General features: G+C 51.7%; 2 protein-coding genes across 3 annotated transcripts; one reads left to right on the top strand and one right to left on the bottom strand.

Moving 5' to 3' along the window:
- Positions 1 to 2: 2 nt before the first annotated feature.
- On the top strand, positions 3 to 10,957 carry NUTM1 (NUT midline carcinoma family member 1). The gene is made up of 8 exons (XM_040492189.1): positions 3 to 129; positions 1,307 to 1,401; positions 3,034 to 3,733; positions 5,686 to 5,814; positions 7,189 to 7,328; positions 7,841 to 8,130; positions 8,389 to 8,505; positions 8,856 to 10,957. Exons 2-8 carry the CDS (start codon positions 1,386 to 1,388, stop codon positions 10,866 to 10,868), a joined length of 3,405 nt encoding a protein of 1,134 aa, XP_040348123.1. The 5' UTR covers positions 3 to 129; positions 1,307 to 1,385; the 3' UTR covers positions 10,869 to 10,957.
- A 785-nt stretch (positions 10,958 to 11,742) lies between these two features.
- Positions 11,743 to 19,650, bottom strand: LPCAT4 (lysophosphatidylcholine acyltransferase 4). Of its 2 annotated transcripts, none has more exons than XM_040492191.1 (14): positions 19,414 to 19,650; positions 17,989 to 18,131; positions 17,435 to 17,655; positions 16,945 to 17,057; positions 16,768 to 16,828; positions 16,423 to 16,466; positions 16,198 to 16,232; positions 15,590 to 15,644; positions 15,367 to 15,449; positions 14,984 to 15,109; positions 14,311 to 14,443; positions 13,074 to 13,172; positions 12,590 to 12,746; positions 11,743 to 12,331 (listed from the first exon to the last, which is right to left on the bottom strand). In XM_040492191.1, exons 1-14 carry the CDS (start codon positions 19,525 to 19,527, stop codon positions 12,177 to 12,179), a joined length of 1,539 nt encoding a protein of 512 aa, XP_040348125.1. In that variant the 5' UTR covers positions 19,528 to 19,650; the 3' UTR covers positions 11,743 to 12,176. The 2 variants fall into 2 exon arrangements, with proteins under 2 accessions (XP_040348125.1, XP_040348124.1); XM_040492190.1 differs by having other exon boundaries at positions 16,423 to 16,481; positions 19,414 to 19,648.
- Between the last annotated feature and the right edge of the window lie 1,435 nt (positions 19,651 to 21,085).

The following is a 21,085-nucleotide window of genomic DNA, read 5'->3' as shown; positions in this document are numbered from 1 at the left end:
GTATTCGATATTATGTACAGCGAAGAGAGCGTGAAGTTATTTTATGAAACTGGTGAAGTAGATTTTAGTGGTCAAACCAAGATTTAAACTCAGGTCTCTACCACAAATTCAACGCTCTTTCTAATAGTGGTGAGTAGCTAATAATAGCATAATAAGATGCACCTCATAGGGTTATTTCGAATTTTTAAAAGAACATAGAAATTGTCTTCATAGGAACCTGGTTTTTAAAAAATGATAGTGGAACCCAGATATCATTACAAAGATGATCATTGCAGTATTATTTATAATGGCAAAGACATTGGAACATAGGTTAATTTTATAATCGAGAAAAACCTGAAGGCTTTCTTCTTTTTTTTAAGAATACAGTTTGTATTTAATTGTAGTTGCATAAAATGCAAAATTTCACAAGAAGCATACTATTGGTTTCCTCTGAGATAAAGAACTTGCTTCTAAAAACAAAAGAAAGAAAGAAAGAAAGAAAGAAAGAAAGAAAGAAAGAAAGAGAAGAAACAGAGAAAGAGAGAGAAAGAACTCAGTTCCAGAGGAAAGGGGAGAGAAGGAGACTTGCTGTATATTACATTTGGCATAATTTGACTTTTGAAACATGCGGATGTATTACCCATTTCAAAAATTAAAATTATTTAACAAAAATTTAAACAAAATAACAAAAAGAAGGACTTTTTGCTTTTGGAATTTTAGGCTGAATGGCAGTTTCTGATAGGGGGGTGCTTTTCAGCCAAGGGTAAGGCTGAACCTTCTGTGGACTGCAGACCTGATGGTACTGGACTGTTTGGGAACTGCAGGACAGCTTTTTAAGGAAATGATATGCATATAGCCCATCAAACCCAGATTTTCTGAGGCACCCTGATTTCAAACATTCTGTTTCTTTGATCCTTAAGTACACAGACTATATTGCTCTGAATTTGGTTTAAAAAATATAGCCAACATTGAATTAAGTCAAGCGTATGCCACAACCTGCTATTAATAGGAAGTCAGTTACAGAACTGGATGGGATTGAAGGGCACAAAACTATATTTACTGATGTAAAACTTGTAATATTGGGAATCAGAAAGAATTTACAAATTGCCCTAAAAAGATACTCAAAAATTGTGTTGTGGTACTTTGGTTTGGAGGGAATTCCTGGTTACCGCCTACTTACTAGAGCCCGTTGGAATCTCTCTGTACCTCTACCCCAGCTCCTCTCCCCTCCCCCACTGCAGAATGCCTCAAGTCCTAGATTCTAGTTCTGTTTTGCTCTGATCTTTGTCTTCCCTTCCTTGGATCCCTGTGTATCTGCTGGGGCCAGGTTGCTCTCTGGGTCCTGGACCTGACTGGCCATTCTGGAGGCTTCCACAGAGCCACAGTTGGAGCCCAAACCTGAGAGGATGGCTTCAGATGGAGGTAAGTCTGAAAGTGGTGGGGAAGGTCCTGGCTACCTGCCCACATCCTTGGGGATTCAAATTTGACGTTTTATCTGGGGACCAGCTTTTGGGGTTCACCTAGAGGGATGTGAGAGCACTACACCCCAGCAAAGTCATCCGTCTTGGGGAGGCTGGGGAAGGAGATTGTGCTATTAACACCAGGCTTAGGGGATGAAGAGAGCTTCCTGGGAGGTAAATAAATCAGAGCCCCTCAGAGGAAAGTTAGCAACTCATTTCTCTGGAACAGGGACCGCCTCCAACATGTGTTTGTGTGGCCGGGTCATGTGTGGTGCGAATAGCTCAGAGAGGGCTCAAGGGGAAGGTCCAAATTCCTGTGTCTTCTTCATGCGATTGGAGCCTGCTCTAGAATTTTGCCCTGAGAGAACCGGGCTGGAGCCACTCCCCATCTTATTGAGTGAGGTGAATGGAGGGAGACCTTAGCTGGAAAACTGTTCTGCTGGGTTATCTGTTGCCTCGTCTGTAAAGAAATGTTCTCCCCAAAGCCAGACTGGAAGGTACTATATAAGTGCCTCTGCTCAGAGCCTTATGACTCCTTTTTGCCCGAGAGGTGGCCTCTCTTCCAGTTCAGGGAAGCAGTTTTCCTTGATTTCCCAGGGCCAGGGGAGGTGGGTAACTCCAACCAGAATGAGAGCTGGGGCTTCCCTGAGTTGCTCTCAGTTTTTCTACGTTTTGTGGAACTCAGGCCTTCAGACACATTTCACTGTCCACACTTGGTGGAAGACTCCTGGCCTTCTGCTGTGTGGTTGAGATGAGGGGTTTGCTCATATTCCATGTCTCCTTCATGGTCAGGAAGCGGAAGCTGAGTGCCGTTAATTTGCCACTGGAAACTATTTATTAGAAGGGGAGGAGAGTCGTGTGAAATCAGGAAAATGATCTTCTATTATTATAACAAAAAATCCTAAGAAACACATGTCCTGATTAATTAAGTACATATTTTATGTATTTTCCTTGGTCCCTTTGACTAGACTCCACATAGCTTCTCATCAGCAGGTACTGTGTTTCCGACTTCACCGTCTGTGCCTTGTTCCTAGTGGACCCTAAATGTCTGCTATTAGGAGTTCCAAGCAGGACCACGGATAGTCTACATCACCAAATTTTAGCATGTGCAGCAGCTACTCTGGGAACCTCTCTTCTTGCACAGCCCTCCCCTCACCCATTTCCTGGCCCTTATCTCTAGTCATTCCTAGCTGTTAACATAACAAGATTTCTGGAAACGAGACATCTAATCCACACACCCTCTCCTGGAAACAGTGCTTCTGTGAGCGGTGGCAGGGACCACAGAGTAGCTGGGAGCAGGGCTCAGGTGGTTTGAATGTGTTTGGAGTGGGTGAGAATAAGAGATGTATGCTGGGTGGCACGTGTTATGGAATATGAGTTATGGGCCCAAGGGTCATTGCACCTTTTATGGTGCGAGAATTCTCAAATCAAAATCACTTGGGGGACATTTGCAGACTATGCGAGTTCCCCACCATAGCCCCTCTCTCACCTGTTGAAAATCAGTCCTCTGATGGTTCAGGGACTAAATGGAGCTCTGATGACCTACTTCTGACCTCCCTTTCTCCTACTCCATTCCCTCTCTTTGTCTCAACAGCATCTCCGTTGCCAGGACCGGATATAGCCTTGAAACCTGGTGCCACCCTGTCTCCTTTCACTGCACTTCCCTTTTCCCCACCTGCTTCTGGCCCACCAGACCAGCCACCCTGGGAGCTGCCTCCACAGCCTCCCATGCCTTCAGCATTCTCTCCAGACAACCCTCTGCTGCTCTCTGCTCTCCCCAGCCCGTTGTTGGTGACAGGGGACGGGGGCCCTGGCCCCACTGGGGCTGGAGTCATTGTCAAAGTCAAGACAGAAGTGGGGCCGGCTGAGCCCTCTCAGACTCAGAACTTTATCCTTACTCAGCCAGCCCTCAACTGGATGGCCTCAGGCAGTCCCTGTGGGGCCCCTGAGGGTCCTCCCCCGCGATTCATGACAGCCACTAACATGAAGACTCTTCTGCCCACTAAGGCCGTTGGGGTCAGCCAGGAGGGTCTCCCGGGCCTTCCTGATCGGGCTCCACCACCAGCTGCCCAACTGGCCCCCATTGTGTCCCCGGAAAAGGCTTGGCCAGGGCCACACGGGGCAACTGGAGAAGGAGGTCCTTTGTCCACCCAATCCAAGCCTTCACTGGGTGACCTCTCCTGTACCTCCAAGGGTGTGTATGAGAACTTCCGACGCTGGCAGCGCTACAAAGTCTTGGCTCGGAGGCACTTATCTCAAAGTCCTGATGCAGAAGCCCTTTCCTGCTTTCTTATGTAAGTGGGGAGATCTGACATGGATTATCCTAGCGCTTTTCAACAGGGAGGACTTTGGGGTGGGCGAGAGGTTAGGCTATTCGGGAATGCTTGAGGGCAGGTCATGAGGGTGCTAGAGATGCTGTGAGAATGAAAAAGCATAACGAGGATGATAATACACCTCTTTATGCGCTTTCCAGAGTATAACAAGCTTTCAGGTGTCTTCTCTGAAGTGATCCTCACAACCTGTGGGTTGAGGCAGGCATTTTTATGTGGTCCTCATTTATAGATGAGAAGACCGGAGCTCAGAGGTTCCCTGTCATAGAGCGAGGAGCCATGGGTGGAGCTGAGGTCTCTGACACTAAGTACAGGGGCCTCCATTCTGTTTTATTACCGCCCGACATCGAGTTGGGCCGTCCAAACCAGCAGGATGAGTGCTGGGCCCTGAGCCTTCCTGGAGGAGTGGAGGATGGTGTGGGGCCTGGCGAAGGACCTTGTGTGTGCCACCCCCACCCCCACTAGTCCCTATTTTAGCCACAGTTCAAGTTGAACTAGGGAGTTGGTAGAGCTTGCCTAGTGACCAGTGACCTAGGCTCCACCACTTGCTAGATTGGTGATCCTGGGCCCAACATTTGCTATCTTTGCCCTCAGTTTTCTCACCTAGAAAGGGGATGATTATACCTACTTCAAAAGGTTGCTGAGAAGATGAATTCATATCTGTGAAGTACCTAGCAGTGTGCTGGGCACAGAGAATGCTTCATTAAGTGGTAGCTGCTGTTGTCATTACTATCGTTATAAAAAAAAAAAAGGCAGTCTAGTAGAAGAAAAGAATTCACAAAAGGCCAGAATGTTTACGTGAGGGGACGCTTAGCCAAGGACCCCAGGTGTCATAGGCTGTCCGTTGTGTTTATCAAGCAGAGTCATTAGCCAGCCGTCTGGGGAATTTTCTCTTCTTCCCACCCAGACCCACAGCTGCTCCTAAGTGCACTGCACTCTCAACATCTTGTGTAAACCACTATGTAACACATACCACATGTTACTGGACTTAAAATACAGGTACATTGTTCTCGCCATCACTGAACACCTAAAGGAATCTCCCTTTCCACCCTGACTCTGGAGTGAATAAATCAAGAGCCTTCCCCCAAGTCCTTGGTGTAGATCAGCTTACCAGCTCCCTGCTTTCTCCAGACGGCTCTGAGTTCTCTTGGAGCCTGGCAGGCTGGATTTCTGACTCCTGGCCTCTTCCTGCTCTCCATTCTCAGGGGCTCTGGGCAGGGTCTCCTCCACAATGCAGTTCAGACCCTCTGCAACAGTCACCCAGGAGGCTAGTAAAATACTTAGTCAAGAGATCCGGGGGCGCTGGGATCCATAATCCAAACAAGCTTCACCAGGTGATTCTAGGCACAGTGCTTGAGCACTCTGGCAAGTCAGAAAGGCAAAAATGAATCATAAAGTGCTTAAAGAGTATTGATATTTGACTGACTGTGAAGGGTGTCCTGGAGGCAAAAAGCACTTAAAAACCAACAAATAAAAACACCATGCAACCTTTAATTAGAGATTCATTTGGGTTAGGTAGTGCCTTTCTCCAAAAGCAAGAGCCTTCAGGCAGGGGTAAGCCTGCCTACTTTATAACAAATCCATTAATTTAACAACATGAGTGCTTTCTTCCTAATGTTTAGTTGAGGACAGCACTGTGAGAATTAAAGGTGGCTGATTTCAAAAGGTGGGGGAGCAGAGCCAATCATCTGATTTTGCATGCGATTTGAACATTTCAGTGGGAAGTCCAGTGTGGTAGAGGATGGATGGAAAGTTGGGGGTCTGGAAGTCTAACTGGAAGTTGGGATGTGACAAGGATTGGGGGGCAAGTTAGATCTGCTGAGGGGACAAGGGGGTATGTGTTGAGGTGTCTGTCAGGACAGGTGGATGAGTGGGGCATGCACTGTAGACCATAACTGACCCAGTGGGGGTTTTAGCCCTGTGCTTCGCTCTCTGGTTCGGCTGAAGCCCACGATGACCCTGGAGGAGGGACTGCCAAGGGCTGTGCAGGAGTGGGAGCATACCAGCAACTTTGACCGGATGATCTTCTATGAGATGGCAGAAAAGTGAGTCTGACCACCCCTCATTCTCCTGAGGGGCGCTGTTTTCAGCTGAGGGATGGGGTCGGGTCTGAACATCATGAGTCTGGGTGTGGGGGGAATTATTATTCAAAGGGGTGCTAGGAGGAGTGTGGACTAGAATGGAGTCTCCTGGATTCTCACTGCTTCCACCACCTTGACTCTTGAGTTTTCCTGTCCCTTGGAAGCTCTCCCTCCTCCAGATTCTGAATTATATAGGTCCTTGATACTGAAGTTCTTAGAATGGGGTCGGAACCCAATGGGTGTAAAAATTCCTTGCTAAAGGGACCTAGCAATGGGGAGGTAAGCCCTATTAGGCGGGTTCTTTCCTATCTCACTGACCAGGTAGCAGCAAGTGGCTATTGATGCAGACTTTGAAACCATGCCTCCTCTGGAAAGAGTATATATCTGTGAAGGACTTATCACAGAAATCATTTACCCTGTTATCCCAGGGAGGGCCTGGTGCTTGCATAGGTTGGTCAGAGGAGGGTCCTGGGTGCCCAGAGTTGTCTCCTGGCTCATATTCCCCATTTTTCCATGATAATCTCCTTGGTTAAAGAAGTAACTCTTAAGGAAGACGAACTCTTTCCTCCAAAGCTTAGCTTCCATTTCCAACCCCCAAATTTTCTGGACCTATATCTCCCAGAATTACTCTTGTAGGGTCCCAGTGCAAGGCTGAGGACTCGGATCTCAGTACTGCCTCCTGGTAGGAACTGCCTTAAATTGCAACCCCAGGCCCTATGGGCTGGCTGGTGGGGTCCTGCTAGGCTTTGGCAGAGGTCTGACTGGCTTCAACAAGCCTGAATTAATTGCTGCTGTATACCCTCCATGATGCTGGGCAAGATAGGGTATGAAATAGAAGTGAAAGCCATGGTTCTGTCCTGGAGAAGCTTTACAAGTTCTAGACCATTCATTTTCTTTTTATGTATGTATGTATGTATGTATGCATGTATGTATGTATGTATTTATTTATTTTTTACTTAATTTTCTTTTAACGTTTATTTATTTTTGAGACAGAGAGCATGAACAGGGGAGGGGCAGAGAGAGAGGGAGACACAGAATCCGAAACAGGCTCCAGGCTCCGCACAGAGCCCTGTCAGCACAGAGCCCGACTTGGGGCTCGAACTCACGGACCATGAGATCATGACCTGAGCTGAAGTCGGACGCTTAACCGACCAAGCCACCTAGGCACCCCTAGACCATTCATTTTCTTAACAAGCTTCCTAAGTGATGATTGCATATAAGGGACTTTGTGGAGACCTTGTGATGTTTCTCCAGAATTGTTATCTGGCCATCTGTGAGCAACCCCCTCCCAGTGTCTGACCTTCTGAGAACTTTCCAGGCCTTTCTCGCCCTCTGCAGGTTCATGGAGTTTGAGGCCGAGGAGGAGATGCAGATTCAGAACACACAGCTGATGAATGGGTCCCAGGGCCTGCCTCCGGCAGCCTCTCTGAAACTTGATCCTCCAGGGCTCTTGGCCCCTGAGGCTAGCCAGCAGCCAGGTAAGGCTACCCAATTCCAAATAGGAGCCTTGGGCCAAAGGCTCAAAGGGAGGCGTACACAGAGCCAGTCATGGACTAGGAAAGGCATTGCCCTTGCTTCTGTCACTTTCCCTCCAGGGAGTGCCATTGATGTTCCAAACAGGACATACATAGGAGGCTGGGTTCTCCGTTTCCCTTGGTCCCAAACTTTGATCTTGGCCAAGGAGACCAACTAGTCTTTAATTGAGACTGTCCATAAATGAGGCACATAATACTTCATCTGCCTAAGAAATGGGGGCTGGATCAGAGGACTTCTTGGAATTTCAGAGGTTTCCAGATGCCTCATACGGTGATCCTCTTAGACCTTCTAGCTCCACAGTCTTCTCCTATGGGCTGGTACCATTTCAGGCCTCATCTAGCCTGTAACCATTTCAGTGTACCCAGGTTGCTGCCCTTTACAAACACAAGGTCGGGAGGCAGAAGCCACAGTCTCTGTGCCACCTTGTGTTCCTCCTTTCCGTCTCTTCCCTTAGCGCACATTCCCAAAAAGGTGGCTTCCAAGGCCCGGGCCCCCCGTCGGCGGCAGCGCAAAGCCCAGAGGCCTCCGCTTCCTGAGGTACCCAAGGAAATCCCACCAGAAGCTGTGAAAGAGTATGCTGACATCATGGAAGGGCTCGTGGGGAGTCACTTGGCCAGCGGGGGGTCAGATGGAAAACAAGAAGAGGAAGAAGAGCAGCAGCAGGAGGAGGAAGGGATGTACCCAGATCCAGGCCTCCTAGGCTACATCGAGGAGCTTTGTTCTCAGGAGGTCTTTGTCTCCAAGGTGGGTCGGACCTGGGTATCTGGTTTCTAACAGATCCTGGGGTGGAAACACCAGGGCACCAAAGACCTAGGGTTTTGCCCGAGGCAGTTAGGAGCTAGGCTGTCTTCCTAGGTTGTGAACGTGCATAGCTGGTGGTGGTCGCGGTTAATAACAATCCCAGGGGAGGAGGGGTGGAGACATGGCTTCTTCTCCAGAGCTTCTTGGTTCACAGGTTACTTTCTGTCAAGGACTCAGATCATTTTTCCTTCTGTTCTCCAGGTGGAGGCCGTCATTCATCCTCAATTTCTGGCAGATCTGCTGTCCCCAGAGCAGCAGAGGGATCCATTGGCCTTAATTGAAGAATTAGAGCAAGAAGAGTGGCTCAGTCTTGCCCAGGTAAGCCTGGGAGGTAGGGAATAACAGAATAAAAAGCTTGTATAATTTTATCGAACTCTACACGGTCTTGGATGGTATGGCTTCTGGAGACAGCTTCAGGATTGAGGTTTGGGTGCAGAACAAGTAGGCAAGGGATTGTGGAAACACAGGAGAAGGGGAGCGAGCATAAGGGGTCAAAGCATGGAAGGAAGGCCCGAGAAGGGAGAAAAGAGCGACGGTATCTGTTTTTGATACTGTGACTTATGCCACCTGTTTCCATTCCCTGCCCTAAGTACCATCTCTTCACCACCCCCTCAGCTACTCCTTCTCACAACCATTTACAGAACAATGTTTGTCCATTCTGCTTCCAGCTGGTCCAGAAGCGACTCCTGGCCTTGGAAGAGGAGGCTGCAGAGGCATCTCCGAGTTGTAGCGGAGCTCAATCGGACTCCAGTCCTTCCGTTTCTGATGAGGACGAAGATGGAGGTGGGCGGCTTCGGCCCTCAGCTGGGCCTCGGGTGGCGGGGGACAGCACCGTTCGCCTTGGAAAGACTGTTTTCCCAGGAAAACGGGCTCCGGATGGCCGGAGGGGGACGCGCAGAGATGGGACTGCTCTGCCATCTCCCAGCAGCTGGGACCTGCAGCCAGAACTTACAGCTGCGCAGGGATTTCGAGGGTCCCTAAATATGGAGAGAAGAGGGTCTGGGAAGGTGACAGATCAAATATGCCCACATCAGGATGACCACCTGGGAGGTGCTAGGTCTCCTGGGCACTCCCTGGTGGCGGACAGCACTTCAGAGACTCCTCCCCTTTGTTGGCAGGAAGGCCCCCTGCTGGAGACGGTTCCCAGTTTGGATGTCGGATTTGCAGGGCTGGCCCTTCTGCAAGGACAGGGGTTAGAAGAGCGGGTTGTGGGGTTGCAGACGGGACAGCAGCTAGGGGGGCTCGGAGCGCTTCCTCAAGGGGAGGAGCTGTTAGCAGAGTCCCAGGAGATGACAGAGTGGGGAGACGACAAAGGTCCTCCTGTAGTTCAGAGTTATGATCAGAGCCCTTCCCCTAAAGAAGCTGGGGACGGGGATGGGGACAGAGCCTCTCTCAGTCCAGGACTTTGGCTGAGCAGTGAGCTGGATGCTGTGGGCTTGGAGCTGCCCTTAGAGATTGAGGAGGTTATAGAGAACTTCCATGTGAACTCCACTTCCAGGGAATGTGTCACTGAGCATCAGGGTGACTGCCAGGCACTGGGCTCCAGAGGCAACATTTCTCTGGGTCCTGGAGAAACCACAGCACCTGGGGAAGGGGGGAGCACTGCAGTTCCCCATGGAGGCACAGACGGCACAGCAGCTGTGCACAAGAGAAACTACAGCAGCCTGCCCAGACCTCTGAGGGCCAACAGCCCGTCCTTGGGGTCTAAAGGAAATCGAGAACAGAGCCCTGAGGCTACAGGGGATCCCAGTGAGTTGTGGGCTAAAGGCTGCCCCCCAATGCTGGAGAGTAGTATCAGCACCCCCACACTGGGGGCTCCCAAAGAAACCCTTCAGCCTGCATGTCAAGGCAATATCTTTATGCTGGGGACCCAGGGGATCTCCTCCTTCCCCGAGGTCAGCCTAGAGGTGGGGAGCAGTGGCAATTCCCTCTCTCCTCTGTTGGAAACCATAGAACAGGTCGACATACTAGATATTGGAGATGCCTGTGGCCTCCATCTAGGGGTGAGTCAGGATACCTGCCTGCCAAATGTTAATTCTTACGACCCCCAAGGAGAGCACAGGGAAGATACTGATGTATCCAAGCCCCAAGACCTTGCTCCCTTACCAGGGAATCAAGACTCTTATGCACATGGGACCCCCAAATCAATGTCTCCTCACCAGGGCATTGAAAGCATGTTCTCTAGATGGGGAGCCAGGGATGCCTTAGTTCTGAGAGATGCTTCTCCTGTCAGTGAAACATGCAGCTCAACAGATGGGGCCAAAGGAAAGGAGGAGGAAGAGCAGAAGGAGGAGGGGGGAGATGAGGAACTTGCCAGCTTTGCCTACCTCTTGGCTTCTAAACTTAGCCTGTCTCCCAGGGGGCCTCCCTTCAGTCCTCGCTCTGCCTCAGGCCCACTGCCCTCCAGGGGAGGACAGAGGGTCCAGAGAGCATCCAGCTCCCTCTCCGCTGAGGTGAGGGGCCTTGGCCAGCCTCCATATCCTGTGACCAAGTCTGGGAAGAGAACACTCACTGGAAGTTCAGCTCCTGCTGACAAGAGGGCCTACAAGACACCTACTGATCTTGGTGTCTCTGGGGAGAAACCCCTGGCTCTGGAGGTGGTTCGGGCCTCACAGCCCCGTAAAAGGCGGCGTGATACTTTTGTTACTGGCAGAAGGAAGAAACGACGGCGCAGCCACTAGGGGACAGCAGGACCAAACGATCCCACCTGCCGATCCCTTGAAGGTGGGGGCCCCAGAGTAGATTTCACCCTGGCTGCGTACCAACAGACTGGTTCTCAACCCCATGTTATTTCGTTGTTCTGCAAAAGTAGTGAGTGTGGGAAGGGAGGCCACACTGGCTAGGTTGAAGGTGGTCCCCTTGGTGGGAGGTGAAGTACCTTTGAAAGTTGTTGTATGGGGAAAAAGAATAAAGATTTTCCGGTTGTTGGAAAATGCTTGCAGTGTGTCCTTGTGTATTTGCGTGTTCCCTGCTAGATGGGGTGTGGTGCTGAAAAGAAGAAAGGAGGTGGAGGTGGCTCCAGATTCACCGGATCTAGATACCACTCCCGCCTCCAGCTTTATCTAGGCTCCCTGACAAGCTCCAGGAGTGAGAAGTCCCAGTGATCACTTTATCCCCCCACTCATGAAAAGCCTAGACTTGAAGCTGGCAGTTCTTCCCAGGACAGGCCATCATTATCCATCTCCCTTTAAAAATCTGTAAGATGGGAAGATGTTTTTTTTTTTTAAACCTGTCAGGTCTCTGGGTTAGATATCTAATTTTCTGAATCGAATTAATTTTCCACACCATCTTTTTAAGGCGCGTGGGGGTTGCTTATTGTTCCCCCGCCTCAAAAAGGGGCTGGAAGGAAGAGACTTTACTGTTTATCCTCTGGCATAAAACACCCTCCTAAGGCTAGTCTCAGCTGCAGGGAGGAGGCTTGGCTGCTACTGACACAGCTCTCTGCTCCCACCACAGGAGGGGGCATCATTCTCAGTAGGATTACTAAATGTAAAATGGTAGTCAGCTATTTTTTAATTTCTAATGAGGACAGAACAAGAGGGAATAGGCTGAAAAGAGGTTCATGAGGAAGCCTGTTAAAATGTGCATATGTAAGGTTTGACAGCAGGAGAGGAGGATGTGAGATTTGCAGGATTTCTGTGCAGGAAAAAGCTCCGTCCAGTCCAACTGCAAGTGAGGATTCATTCAGCAGTGGCCAAGAGGACTGACCCTGGGAACCTTTGGGATCTTCCAACAGGCAGCCTACAACCATTAATCCCTTTCGTTCCCAGCTGATATCACCAGTGTAACAGCCTTACTTTTTTTTTTTTAAATAGATATAGATATATATTTATATTTATATATAAAATAGTTTCTTACAAAAAAAAAAACCCAAACAAAAAAAATGAAAATCAAATTAAAAAAAAACAACAATAACAAAAAAATCAAGCAGGAGCAAATGGGCTTGAGGCACAGGGTAGGCCGGAGGCAAGCTGGGGAGGTCGAGGCGCTCAGTCGCCCTTCTGCTTGGGAGCTTGCACAGTCCCGTTGGCCAGAGCAGTGGGGGTGCCTGGGGATGAGGCATGTGGTTTCTGGGAGGGGCGCAGATAGGTGCTGAAGAGCTTCCCGTGGAGCGGATCGTGGAGGGAGAAGTCCTGGAACTGACCTGAACGGGTAAGAAAGAGTGAGAAGGGCAAAGGTGGAAAGGTAAAACCATCCTCCAGGAAGGAGAGGAAGAGGGAGGCCAGCTCGTTTTGGGAATTGGTATGTCTTGTCCCTCTCCTTTCTGCTTCACTTCTCAAGTCCCAGCTTATGTCTTCTCTGCCTTCCCAGCCTCACCTCTTGTACGAGGATCCCCAGCACCCTCTCCCAGCCTGTGCTGATGATGGCCCGAGCCGTCCTGGCACAGGAGGCAGTGACTCACAGAGGGAGAGGCCCTGGTGGGGACCCCCCTGGCACAGCTCAGCATGCAAAGTCGCAGCAGCAGGGCGGGGTGACCCTAGCAGCAGGTGCAGGATGGTGCTGAAGCCGTCTTTGTACAGCAGGCGGTCGGGTGCTTCTACTTGCTCCTCGGCAAAGAGCTGGGACAGAAAGGGACAGCAAGTCAAGCACTGTCCTCAGGCCATAGCCCCACACCGCCCTGCAGATCTGCCTGACAGGCTCCCCCGTCTCGCCTGCCACCCTCACCCTGGCCCTTTCTGCAGAACTGTAAACTTCACAGCTGTTGCCCTTGCCCTGTTCCCAGCGAGGCTGCGACACAGAGGCACTGGGGCTCTGTAGGTGAGACAGGAAGGCACTGCGGTGCATAGCCAGCACCTACTATCTAGAAGGTACTGGGAGCAGCAGTGCATACAGGCCTCTGGGTGGGGTAGGCATGGCCACCACACATCCCTCCACCTTCCTGATACCTCAAAGGCCAGACGAGTCAGCTCCTCCAGGCTCCTGCCCCCATCCAGAGCTGCCAGTGCCAAGGCCACATCTCTAAAGTCCACCAAACCCTTGGCATCCTAGATGGTGAAAGAGAAACCAGGGCAGTATGAGGACCAACCCTGTGTCCTCCCTCTTGCCCTGGGTTTTGGCTCCTCCCTCTTCTCAGCAGGAACAGGGATGATGATCTTCTGTCTGCTTCCCTCAAAACCCGAAGCCCTAAACTCACCAGGATTCCCAGCATTTCTCTTGGTCATGCTCAAGCCACCCCCAAGTCACGTGGTGACAAAACTCTCCTCTAGGGAATCTCCTATGAACGTGAGGGAATCCCTCAGGAATGCTGAAGTTACCACCAAGTTTCTGACATATGCTAAGCTGGAATAACTGGTTCTCTTCTGACTCAGCCAATGCTGGAGAACTGGTCTGACAGACTGACAGGGGGCCACCGGCATAAAAAACCCCAAGGAGGATGCTGCCCCAGCGGAGCCATGCTATTTAGCTATGCTAGAGACTAAGCAGAGAAGCTCCTTTCAGGGAAAGTCTGCCCCAGTCTAAGCAATCAACACACCTGGGTCACTCTGTCCCTCTCTAGAGGCTGGTGAGAGCCACGGTTTGCATCTTAGACCAAAAAGAGCTCTTTGGGGCCAGTGGTGGCTGTTTGCAAACATTAAGAATCTTTTGGGATTATTATAATTCAACAGGAAAACCTAGTTAAGTCCCAGGAAATATACAGAGTACCAAAATTCTTGAGATAGTTCAGGAATCCCCTAAGCAGCCACGGGCTATCTTTAAAAAGTATCGCTGAGATCTGAGGCTCCCACTCGTCTCTGTCTAACCTGTCCCATGTTGTCTCCTCCATAGGTCACTTTCCCATCCAACCTTCATGACTCTTCCCTGAAACTCACACAGGTGCCCCACAAGGTCATCTGGTCCTCCATCTTGGTCAATCCCTAAAGTGGCTTAAAAAACTTATGGACCTCACTGACCCCGATTAGTTCTCCACTGCTCCTTTCCACAATGATTAAAACATTGTTCCTCAATACACTGGATACTCTACAAAAAATGAATCCCCCAGCAGACCTCAGGACATGGCCATCCAACAGTGCAGATTCCAAACTAGCCACCCATGGGGCCAACTGGATAGTGTCCTGAAGTCCTGAGCACATCAGCCTGGAGGGCAGTGCCCGGGCTCTGGCCTCTGTGTCTCAGCTCCTTTACCTGCTGAAAGTAGCTAAAGGCTCCAGCCACCGTCTGGGGGTCAGAGAGCTGTAGCTGCCTGGCAAACTCCTCCTGGCTGATCATTCGACTCCGGCCTGGCTCTGCCCCAGCGTCCACATGGCCAGGGGACAGCCTACAACAGAAATGTTGAAGGCAGACAGCTTACTCATCTTCTTCCTGGACACACGACCTTGGCCGCAGCCCTCCCACCACAGACATATCTGGTGTTTTTCTAAGATGTACTCTCACTCACAGTCCGTTGAGAGCCATTCCTCCTTTCCTCACTGGGGTTATTAAATATCTTTCCCTTACTTTTTACCAATTCTTTTACTCCATCATCTTAAAAAAAATTCTTCTACCTTCCCTCTTATTTATTATTATTTTTTAAAAGATTTTCCTTCCTTGGGCGCCTGGGTGGCTCTTTTGGTTGAGCATCTGATTCTTGATTTTGGCTCAGGTCATGATCTCATTGTTGTGGGAATGAGCCCCGAGTCAGGCTGAGTGTGGAGTCTGCTTGGGATTCTCTCTCTCTTTCTCTCTCTCTCTCAAAATAAATACATAAACTAAAAAAAAAAAAAAAAAAAAAAGACTTTCCTTCTTCCCATTTCTCCCTCTTCTTTTTTCTCTATCTATAAGTGACACTGACCATACTCTTATGTTCAAGGTCACTTACCCAGCCTTCCGAAGCACTTTTCCCAGTTCCCAGAGCTGTGGCTCCAGTGCTACCTTCAGCCGGCCCACCACGATCACAGGCAAGCTCCCTACAAACTCACACTCGGTGGCTGGAATGCCCAGGGCCCTAGAGGATGAAGAGTGATGGAATGGAGGGGGAGCAAGGAAGAAGACTCTTCTGAGGTGTCACTACCGAGTCTGGGCTGCTGAACAGGGAGAGGAGACCAGGCCCCTTTAACCGCCCCCCATTCCAAGTATCAACCGTTCAGAGTCCATCCCACTGCCCACTCCCCCATCTTTGCCTTGGAACCTCAGCCCTCCACCCCTCTTGTGGTTCCTATGCCCTGTGTATCAGCTCCAGGAAATATTTTGTGGGTAACTCACTGTGCCATAACCCTCTGGACATTGTTGGCATAGAGGGTGGGGTTCCTGCTCTCATCTGGGCTGGGGTGGTACACAGGGAGGAACTGAAAGACACCACACACACACACACACACATCAGGACCTCAAGGCTATGGGTGACCACTCCCACTCTCATCCCCTTCGGCCGATGCCCATTCCCCTATCCCACCCATGGTGGTGGTAGGGGGGGTAGGGGATGTCATACCTCCACGTCCACGATGCTGCAGGGCTGAGAGGCTGTGAGCCAGAGGACTTTAAGTCTAAGAGAAGAGAGACCTCAGATGCTCACCAATCTCTAACTAGGGGTCTTCCCACCCTGAGGAGGGGAGTGGGAAAGTTCTGCCTATTCATATAAAAACAGACTCCTAACCACACAGTCAGCTGGATGAATATGCAGTAGGGAGACAGAGGAAAGGGCCAGAAGGTGGTAGGGAAAGAGAGAGCGCCAGCAGGCATATGCCTGAGGAAGAGCTGCTGGAAGAGGTGTGAGTGACTGCACAAAAGGTGAGGCACACCTGCTGGTTTTCAGGAAGAGATGGCTGATGGAGAAGATCACTTAGAAACATAGGACAGGAAGTTAAAAGGAGCTGTAATCACAGCAGGAATGATTAGGTGGGATGGCTGAAAGCACTTCCAGGTTATACCTGGAGATCAGAACAAAACAGGGAAATGGGCACGCCCTTCTCTAGAGTTCTCTCAATCTGAGAATGAAGACGGTCCATTGGCCTTGTCTGGAGATTGGAAGGTGGGCCAGGAATTCTCTGATGGGCCCTGCTCCCCACCCTCACCCCAGGAACCAACACCAGGACTTACACTCCAGGGCCCCTCCATGCCCAGCTGGTGGTGTCCTACAGGAGAAGCAGAGGTGAGGGGAGAAAGGCATTCCTTTTCTTCCCTGGGAGCTGGCCCATTCTCTTTGGGCAGAGGCCCCGCCCCAGCCCCACATGCACATCCCACCATGACACTCGGAAGTTTTCACTGATTCCCATTTAGGGTGGATTTGTGCACCCCACCCTCCATTCTTAGACTCAGACTCACCAGACTGTTGGGGTATCGGATGAGGACAGGTTGCACAGGAACCCCTGCGATGAAGGCTCCTGAATCCCATTTCCACCCCCCACCCCCCCAGGCAGAGGTTAGTTCATTCAGATAGCTAGAAGGCATGAAGTGTTGGGGTCTGGGACAGGTCTGAAATAACACCTGGACTTGCTCCATTTCATTGATAAGTTTCTTTCTGACTCCTGGAGGCTTTTGAGGGTTAGCTAGGAAGTCTCCCATCTCTCTTCCCTGCCATCCCACTCCACTTCTTGGGTTGGTCCAGACTCTGTAAATCTGGGGCTACTTTTTTTCCTACCACCCTATCACCCACTATCATTTATTCACCTGGTTTGAATTTAAGCAAAGCCTTCTTGTTAGAACAGGTGCCCTCAGGAAAGAATAGTACCTGGGGGGAAAAAACAAGGGATCAGAATGAGGAGGGGTAGCTTGAAGGGGCAAGAGGAGAGAGAAGTCTCTTTGGGAGTATATAAAAGGCCAGAAGCTCTTGAGACCCTTACCCACCTGGGGCCACTTGCCTCCTGAGGTAGCCCGCCTTCGGACCTCCTCCACTACTCTGCGCCGAGAAGCCGGGTCGTGCCGGGATACTAAGATGGCTTGGTTGAAGCGAAGAAGGGCTGGGATCCAGACAGGATACAAGGAATCATTTGGTTCCTTCCCAGGGGCATTTACACCTGCACCCTCCACTCCCTCAACAGTATGGAGATGCTTCTCAGTTGTCTCTTTGCCACAGGGACACTCCTTTTATTGCATATTGTCCTTTAGGGAACTGATCAGAGATCCCTCCAACCCTCTAAGCACCAGCCCTCAGCATCTAAGAGGTTGGTTCACAAAAGGTGTCCATTTGAATCTCATTGGCCACCATCAGTCCGTATCCCTTCTAACTTCTCCCTTCCCCCTGGAGGCCAGTTCTCTCCACAGCATCTCTGATTCTTGCCTTTTTTGCTCAGAGTGGTCATCTCTCCCCTTTACCCCTCTTATTAAACTCTCTCACCTCCAATGACAGGCACAGAAAGGTTCTCAGCACGGGACACAACCTTGGGCAGGTCACAGGGCAGCAGGACAATGGGGTCGAAGAAAGTAGAGTGGGGAGCGGCAACAAGGACGGGGGCTTGAAGGCGAGAGGCCCGCTGGCCCCGAACTCGAATTCGAAGGAAGCCCAGCAGGAAAAAGAGCAGGCGGCTGAGACCCAGCACCCCATTGTGGCACACGGTCCTGTGGGGCAAGGCTGGCCATGAGCAGCGGCAGTGATTCCGTCCCTTCCCTCCCTCACTCCCAGGCTTGGGCACCCGGAAAAGCAGCTGCCCTTCTTTTGTCCTCTATTCTCTGCCAAGGGCTGAAGTCTGCCTCCTCTGGGACACATCAGGGTGCCTCACTTAGAGCTGCGGTCCTGGGGACCAGGTGAGCCTGGCTGACTCATCTTGCCTACCTAAGATGGGTAGCAGAGCTTCAGAATCCTCCCTCCTTTTCTTCTCAAAGAGGGAGCAGAATGGGTAACAGGGAAGAGAAGTGAGAAGTAGGGTCTCCGGGGGCTGATGCTCCACTTACTTCCGCCATCCTGTAATTGGTTCCTGAAGCTGCTCCTCGGTGAGACCAGCTACTTGAAGCCAGGCAAAGGGCCAGAGGAGAAAGAGGACGATAAAGGCTAGAAGCACTCGGATGGGGGCCAGCAGTGCCCCCAGGAGGCAGAACTGCAAAGGGTGGGAGAGAATGCCACTTCAGGACCGGGAGACACGCTCCCCACTGCTTCCCTTCTCCCACAAGGATGGAATAGAGAGCTGTCACCGCCTGCAGATCAGGAGACAGGTGGTGTGGGAACAGAAGATGGATTGGAATCCAAGATGAGATGAAGATATCAGTAAGGGCAAAAGGGTAACAGATAGGATTAAGGGCCTCATTAATAGGATCAGACCTAAATGTTTTATATCTTTCGGTTGGTCCCCACCCTACCTAAAAGTCATAAAATGCACCTGGCACTTGGTAAGGCTGTTAAGAGCATTTAATGATAACCCCTATGGAAGGGCCCAGCACAGTGCTTGATGTAGCGTAGGCTGGAGACAGTCCCTCCCCCCCACGTCGCATTCCATAAATAGCTACTCTGTCCAACAGAAGCCAGGTGCACAGTTCTTTCTACTTTGGCCCTGGGAGGTGTAGAGTTGGAACACACAGAGGTCCACTTTTTAGGCCCAGGCCAGACTAGTGCAACTCACCAGCACTCCCCCAGTGCTGGAGGATGGGGGAAACAAGAGCTTGGCCCTACTCCGCAGGGTAGGGGTTGCCAGGAGCCAGGGTGACTCCTTGGGCTGCCCTAGGGAGAGCTCAGGTAAACAAACCGAGCCCCAGGAGCCAGACTTCGGGGCGGTGAGGGCAGCAGAAACCTTGGACACTCCCTTCCCACACCCTTCCCCAGTTCCCCCTAGGCTGGTGCGGCCCTCCACTTCCTGTAGCCTGCCCCTTTCTCAGCCGCCCTACCCCCCACCAGGAGGTGCTGCAGTGCAGGGGTGGGGGGAGTGGGAAAGGGGGGGGTGTTGGATGGCCAAAGGGGCGCAGGCTCTGGGTCTAGAAACCTCTTCCCTCTAATTCCGAGCCTCCGAGAAGCACTCAGTACGCCCCCACCCCCACCGCCGGCTTTCCGTAGCCTCCACCTCCATCCTAGTTCATCGGCCTCCGCAGGATGTAAACCGCATTCCCAGTATCTTCCGTCTCCCCTTCCCCCGGGTCCTCTGCAGTTCTCCGTCCTCACCCTGTCCTTTCTTCCACACCTTCCAGCTATCCATCGCCCCATCCCGCGCCCTCTCCAAGGACTCCTCGCCCATCCACTGCCGCCCCCACGTGTGCTCCCCCGAACTCCCGCCCCCCAAGCTTCTCACCCACCTCTTTTCTGGATCCCCATCCCCATCTTTTCCTGGGCTTTAAACAACCTCCTTTTCCTACCTCCACGAGTCCTCCCGACGCCCACCGCTCACACTTTACCTTAACCCTCTGGAGGCGGGAGAGATGTAACTCATGCACGAAGGGGTTGGGGGGCGTCGGGGGTCCCGGGGTAGGGTCGAGGGGGGCCCAGTCCCCCGGACTTCCCTGGCTCATAGCGGCGGGAGAAAAGTGGGAACGAGGGCGCCCCGGCCCCGACCCCGGGCCCCGCTCTGCAGAGCAGCAGCTGCGGCTGCAGCGCTCCCACCGGGGCCCCGCCTGGTGCCGGGCGCCGAGGGGCGGGGAGCAGGCGGCGCGGCCCGGCCCGCGTTGTCAGGGAGCCGGCGGAGGGGCGGGGCTTCCAGCTCTCCGGCGCCCGGGCTCCTCGGCGCCCGCCGCAGCCCCTCCGGCCATTGTTCCGCGGCGGCCGGATGCTGGGGTATGCTGACCCCCGGCCTGGCCTCCGGGCGTTCCTCTCGGAACACGGGGCCACCGCCACCTCCTCGCAGGCCTCCGGCTTGGAGAGGGTTTGGGATCGCGAGGTGGGCGCGGAGCTGACAGCGTCCTCCGACCCCGTCCGGGAGTCGAGGTCACCCTCCGAGCGCGGACCGGGGCCCTCGGGCGACTAGGAATGGAGGAACTGTGCGCGGTGCGCCGAGGCCCGCAGCTCGGGGGCGGGTGGGGCCCCGCTCTCTCCGCGGGCTCGCTGGCGGACCACCTTCCCTGCTTGGTGGTGGCGACGCCATCGCGGGAGGACTTGAGGCGCCCGTGCCCTCTGGCGGCTGCGTTGTGCCTCACACCTCTCCGCACCCGCGTCCTGCCTGCGCTAAGCGGGGCCTCCTGTTCTGCGGGGTGGACCCCTTGTGTCCGCCGGACGCCCGCAAGCTCTTAAAAGGCTGGCCCGTGTGCTTCCTGTGAGCCCTCAAGGCCCGGCCGGGGAGGGGCAGTAGGAACCGGGAAGGCTGGACGACCCCAGCAGCAGCTTTCTTTTTCCATCCTTGTCTCTTTTTCTCCGTTTGCCCCCCTTCTGCCTCTCTGCCCTTAACGCCCAAGCCCCAGATCATCCTAGAAAATTCAATGGTGAGATCAGAAAATGGGGTGGATTTTGAGATCCACAGCGAGTAACAAAATCAGAGTGGTAATACGATAAAAAGGGAAAGGGGACCTCCCTGCTTGTGGAAAGAAGGCAGCCTTGGGTTCAGCTTGTTTTCTCCCTTCTGCATTCCTGTCAGTCACCATTTCCTGAGGGCAGTGGGGACAAGTGGCAGGTCATTGAACACCATTAATCTTTCATTGGAAGGGGGACCAGGCAAAAGCCAGAAGACTACTGTCTAGATCCCCTTCTCTGCCTCCTTGCTCCATAATTTACTCACTTAATTTCTACCTGTATTCTTCAGAGCGTCACCATTCTCAGGGAAACAAAGGGATATTCTAGTCAAGATTTATTTCTTAAACGTTCTTAAGATTCAATAGCTCACTTTTACCTATTAAAAAAAATTTAAAAACCGTTTTCAGATTTATCGAGATCACACTGACATCAGTGTTTAAGGTGTACAATGTGATTGATGTGGGGAAACAAAGGCAAAGAAATGCAGATAAATTTCCTTATAACCTGCACCCCACTGACAAATACTTGAGACAAGGAGAGTAAGACATTCTTCCAGGAACTCCCTACTGTCTTAAAATTAATGCTTTGCTAGAGCGGAAAACAACCTTAACTTGACAATAGCTAGGC

This window comes from Herpailurus yagouaroundi, unplaced genomic scaffold (assembly GCF_014898765.1).
Source record: "Herpailurus yagouaroundi ecotype Mexico unplaced genomic scaffold, PumYag 184, whole genome shotgun sequence".
NCBI classification, from domain to species: domain Eukaryota; kingdom Metazoa; phylum Chordata; class Mammalia; order Carnivora; family Felidae; genus Herpailurus; species Herpailurus yagouaroundi.
This window is presented reverse-complemented; position numbering and strand designations above follow the sequence as displayed.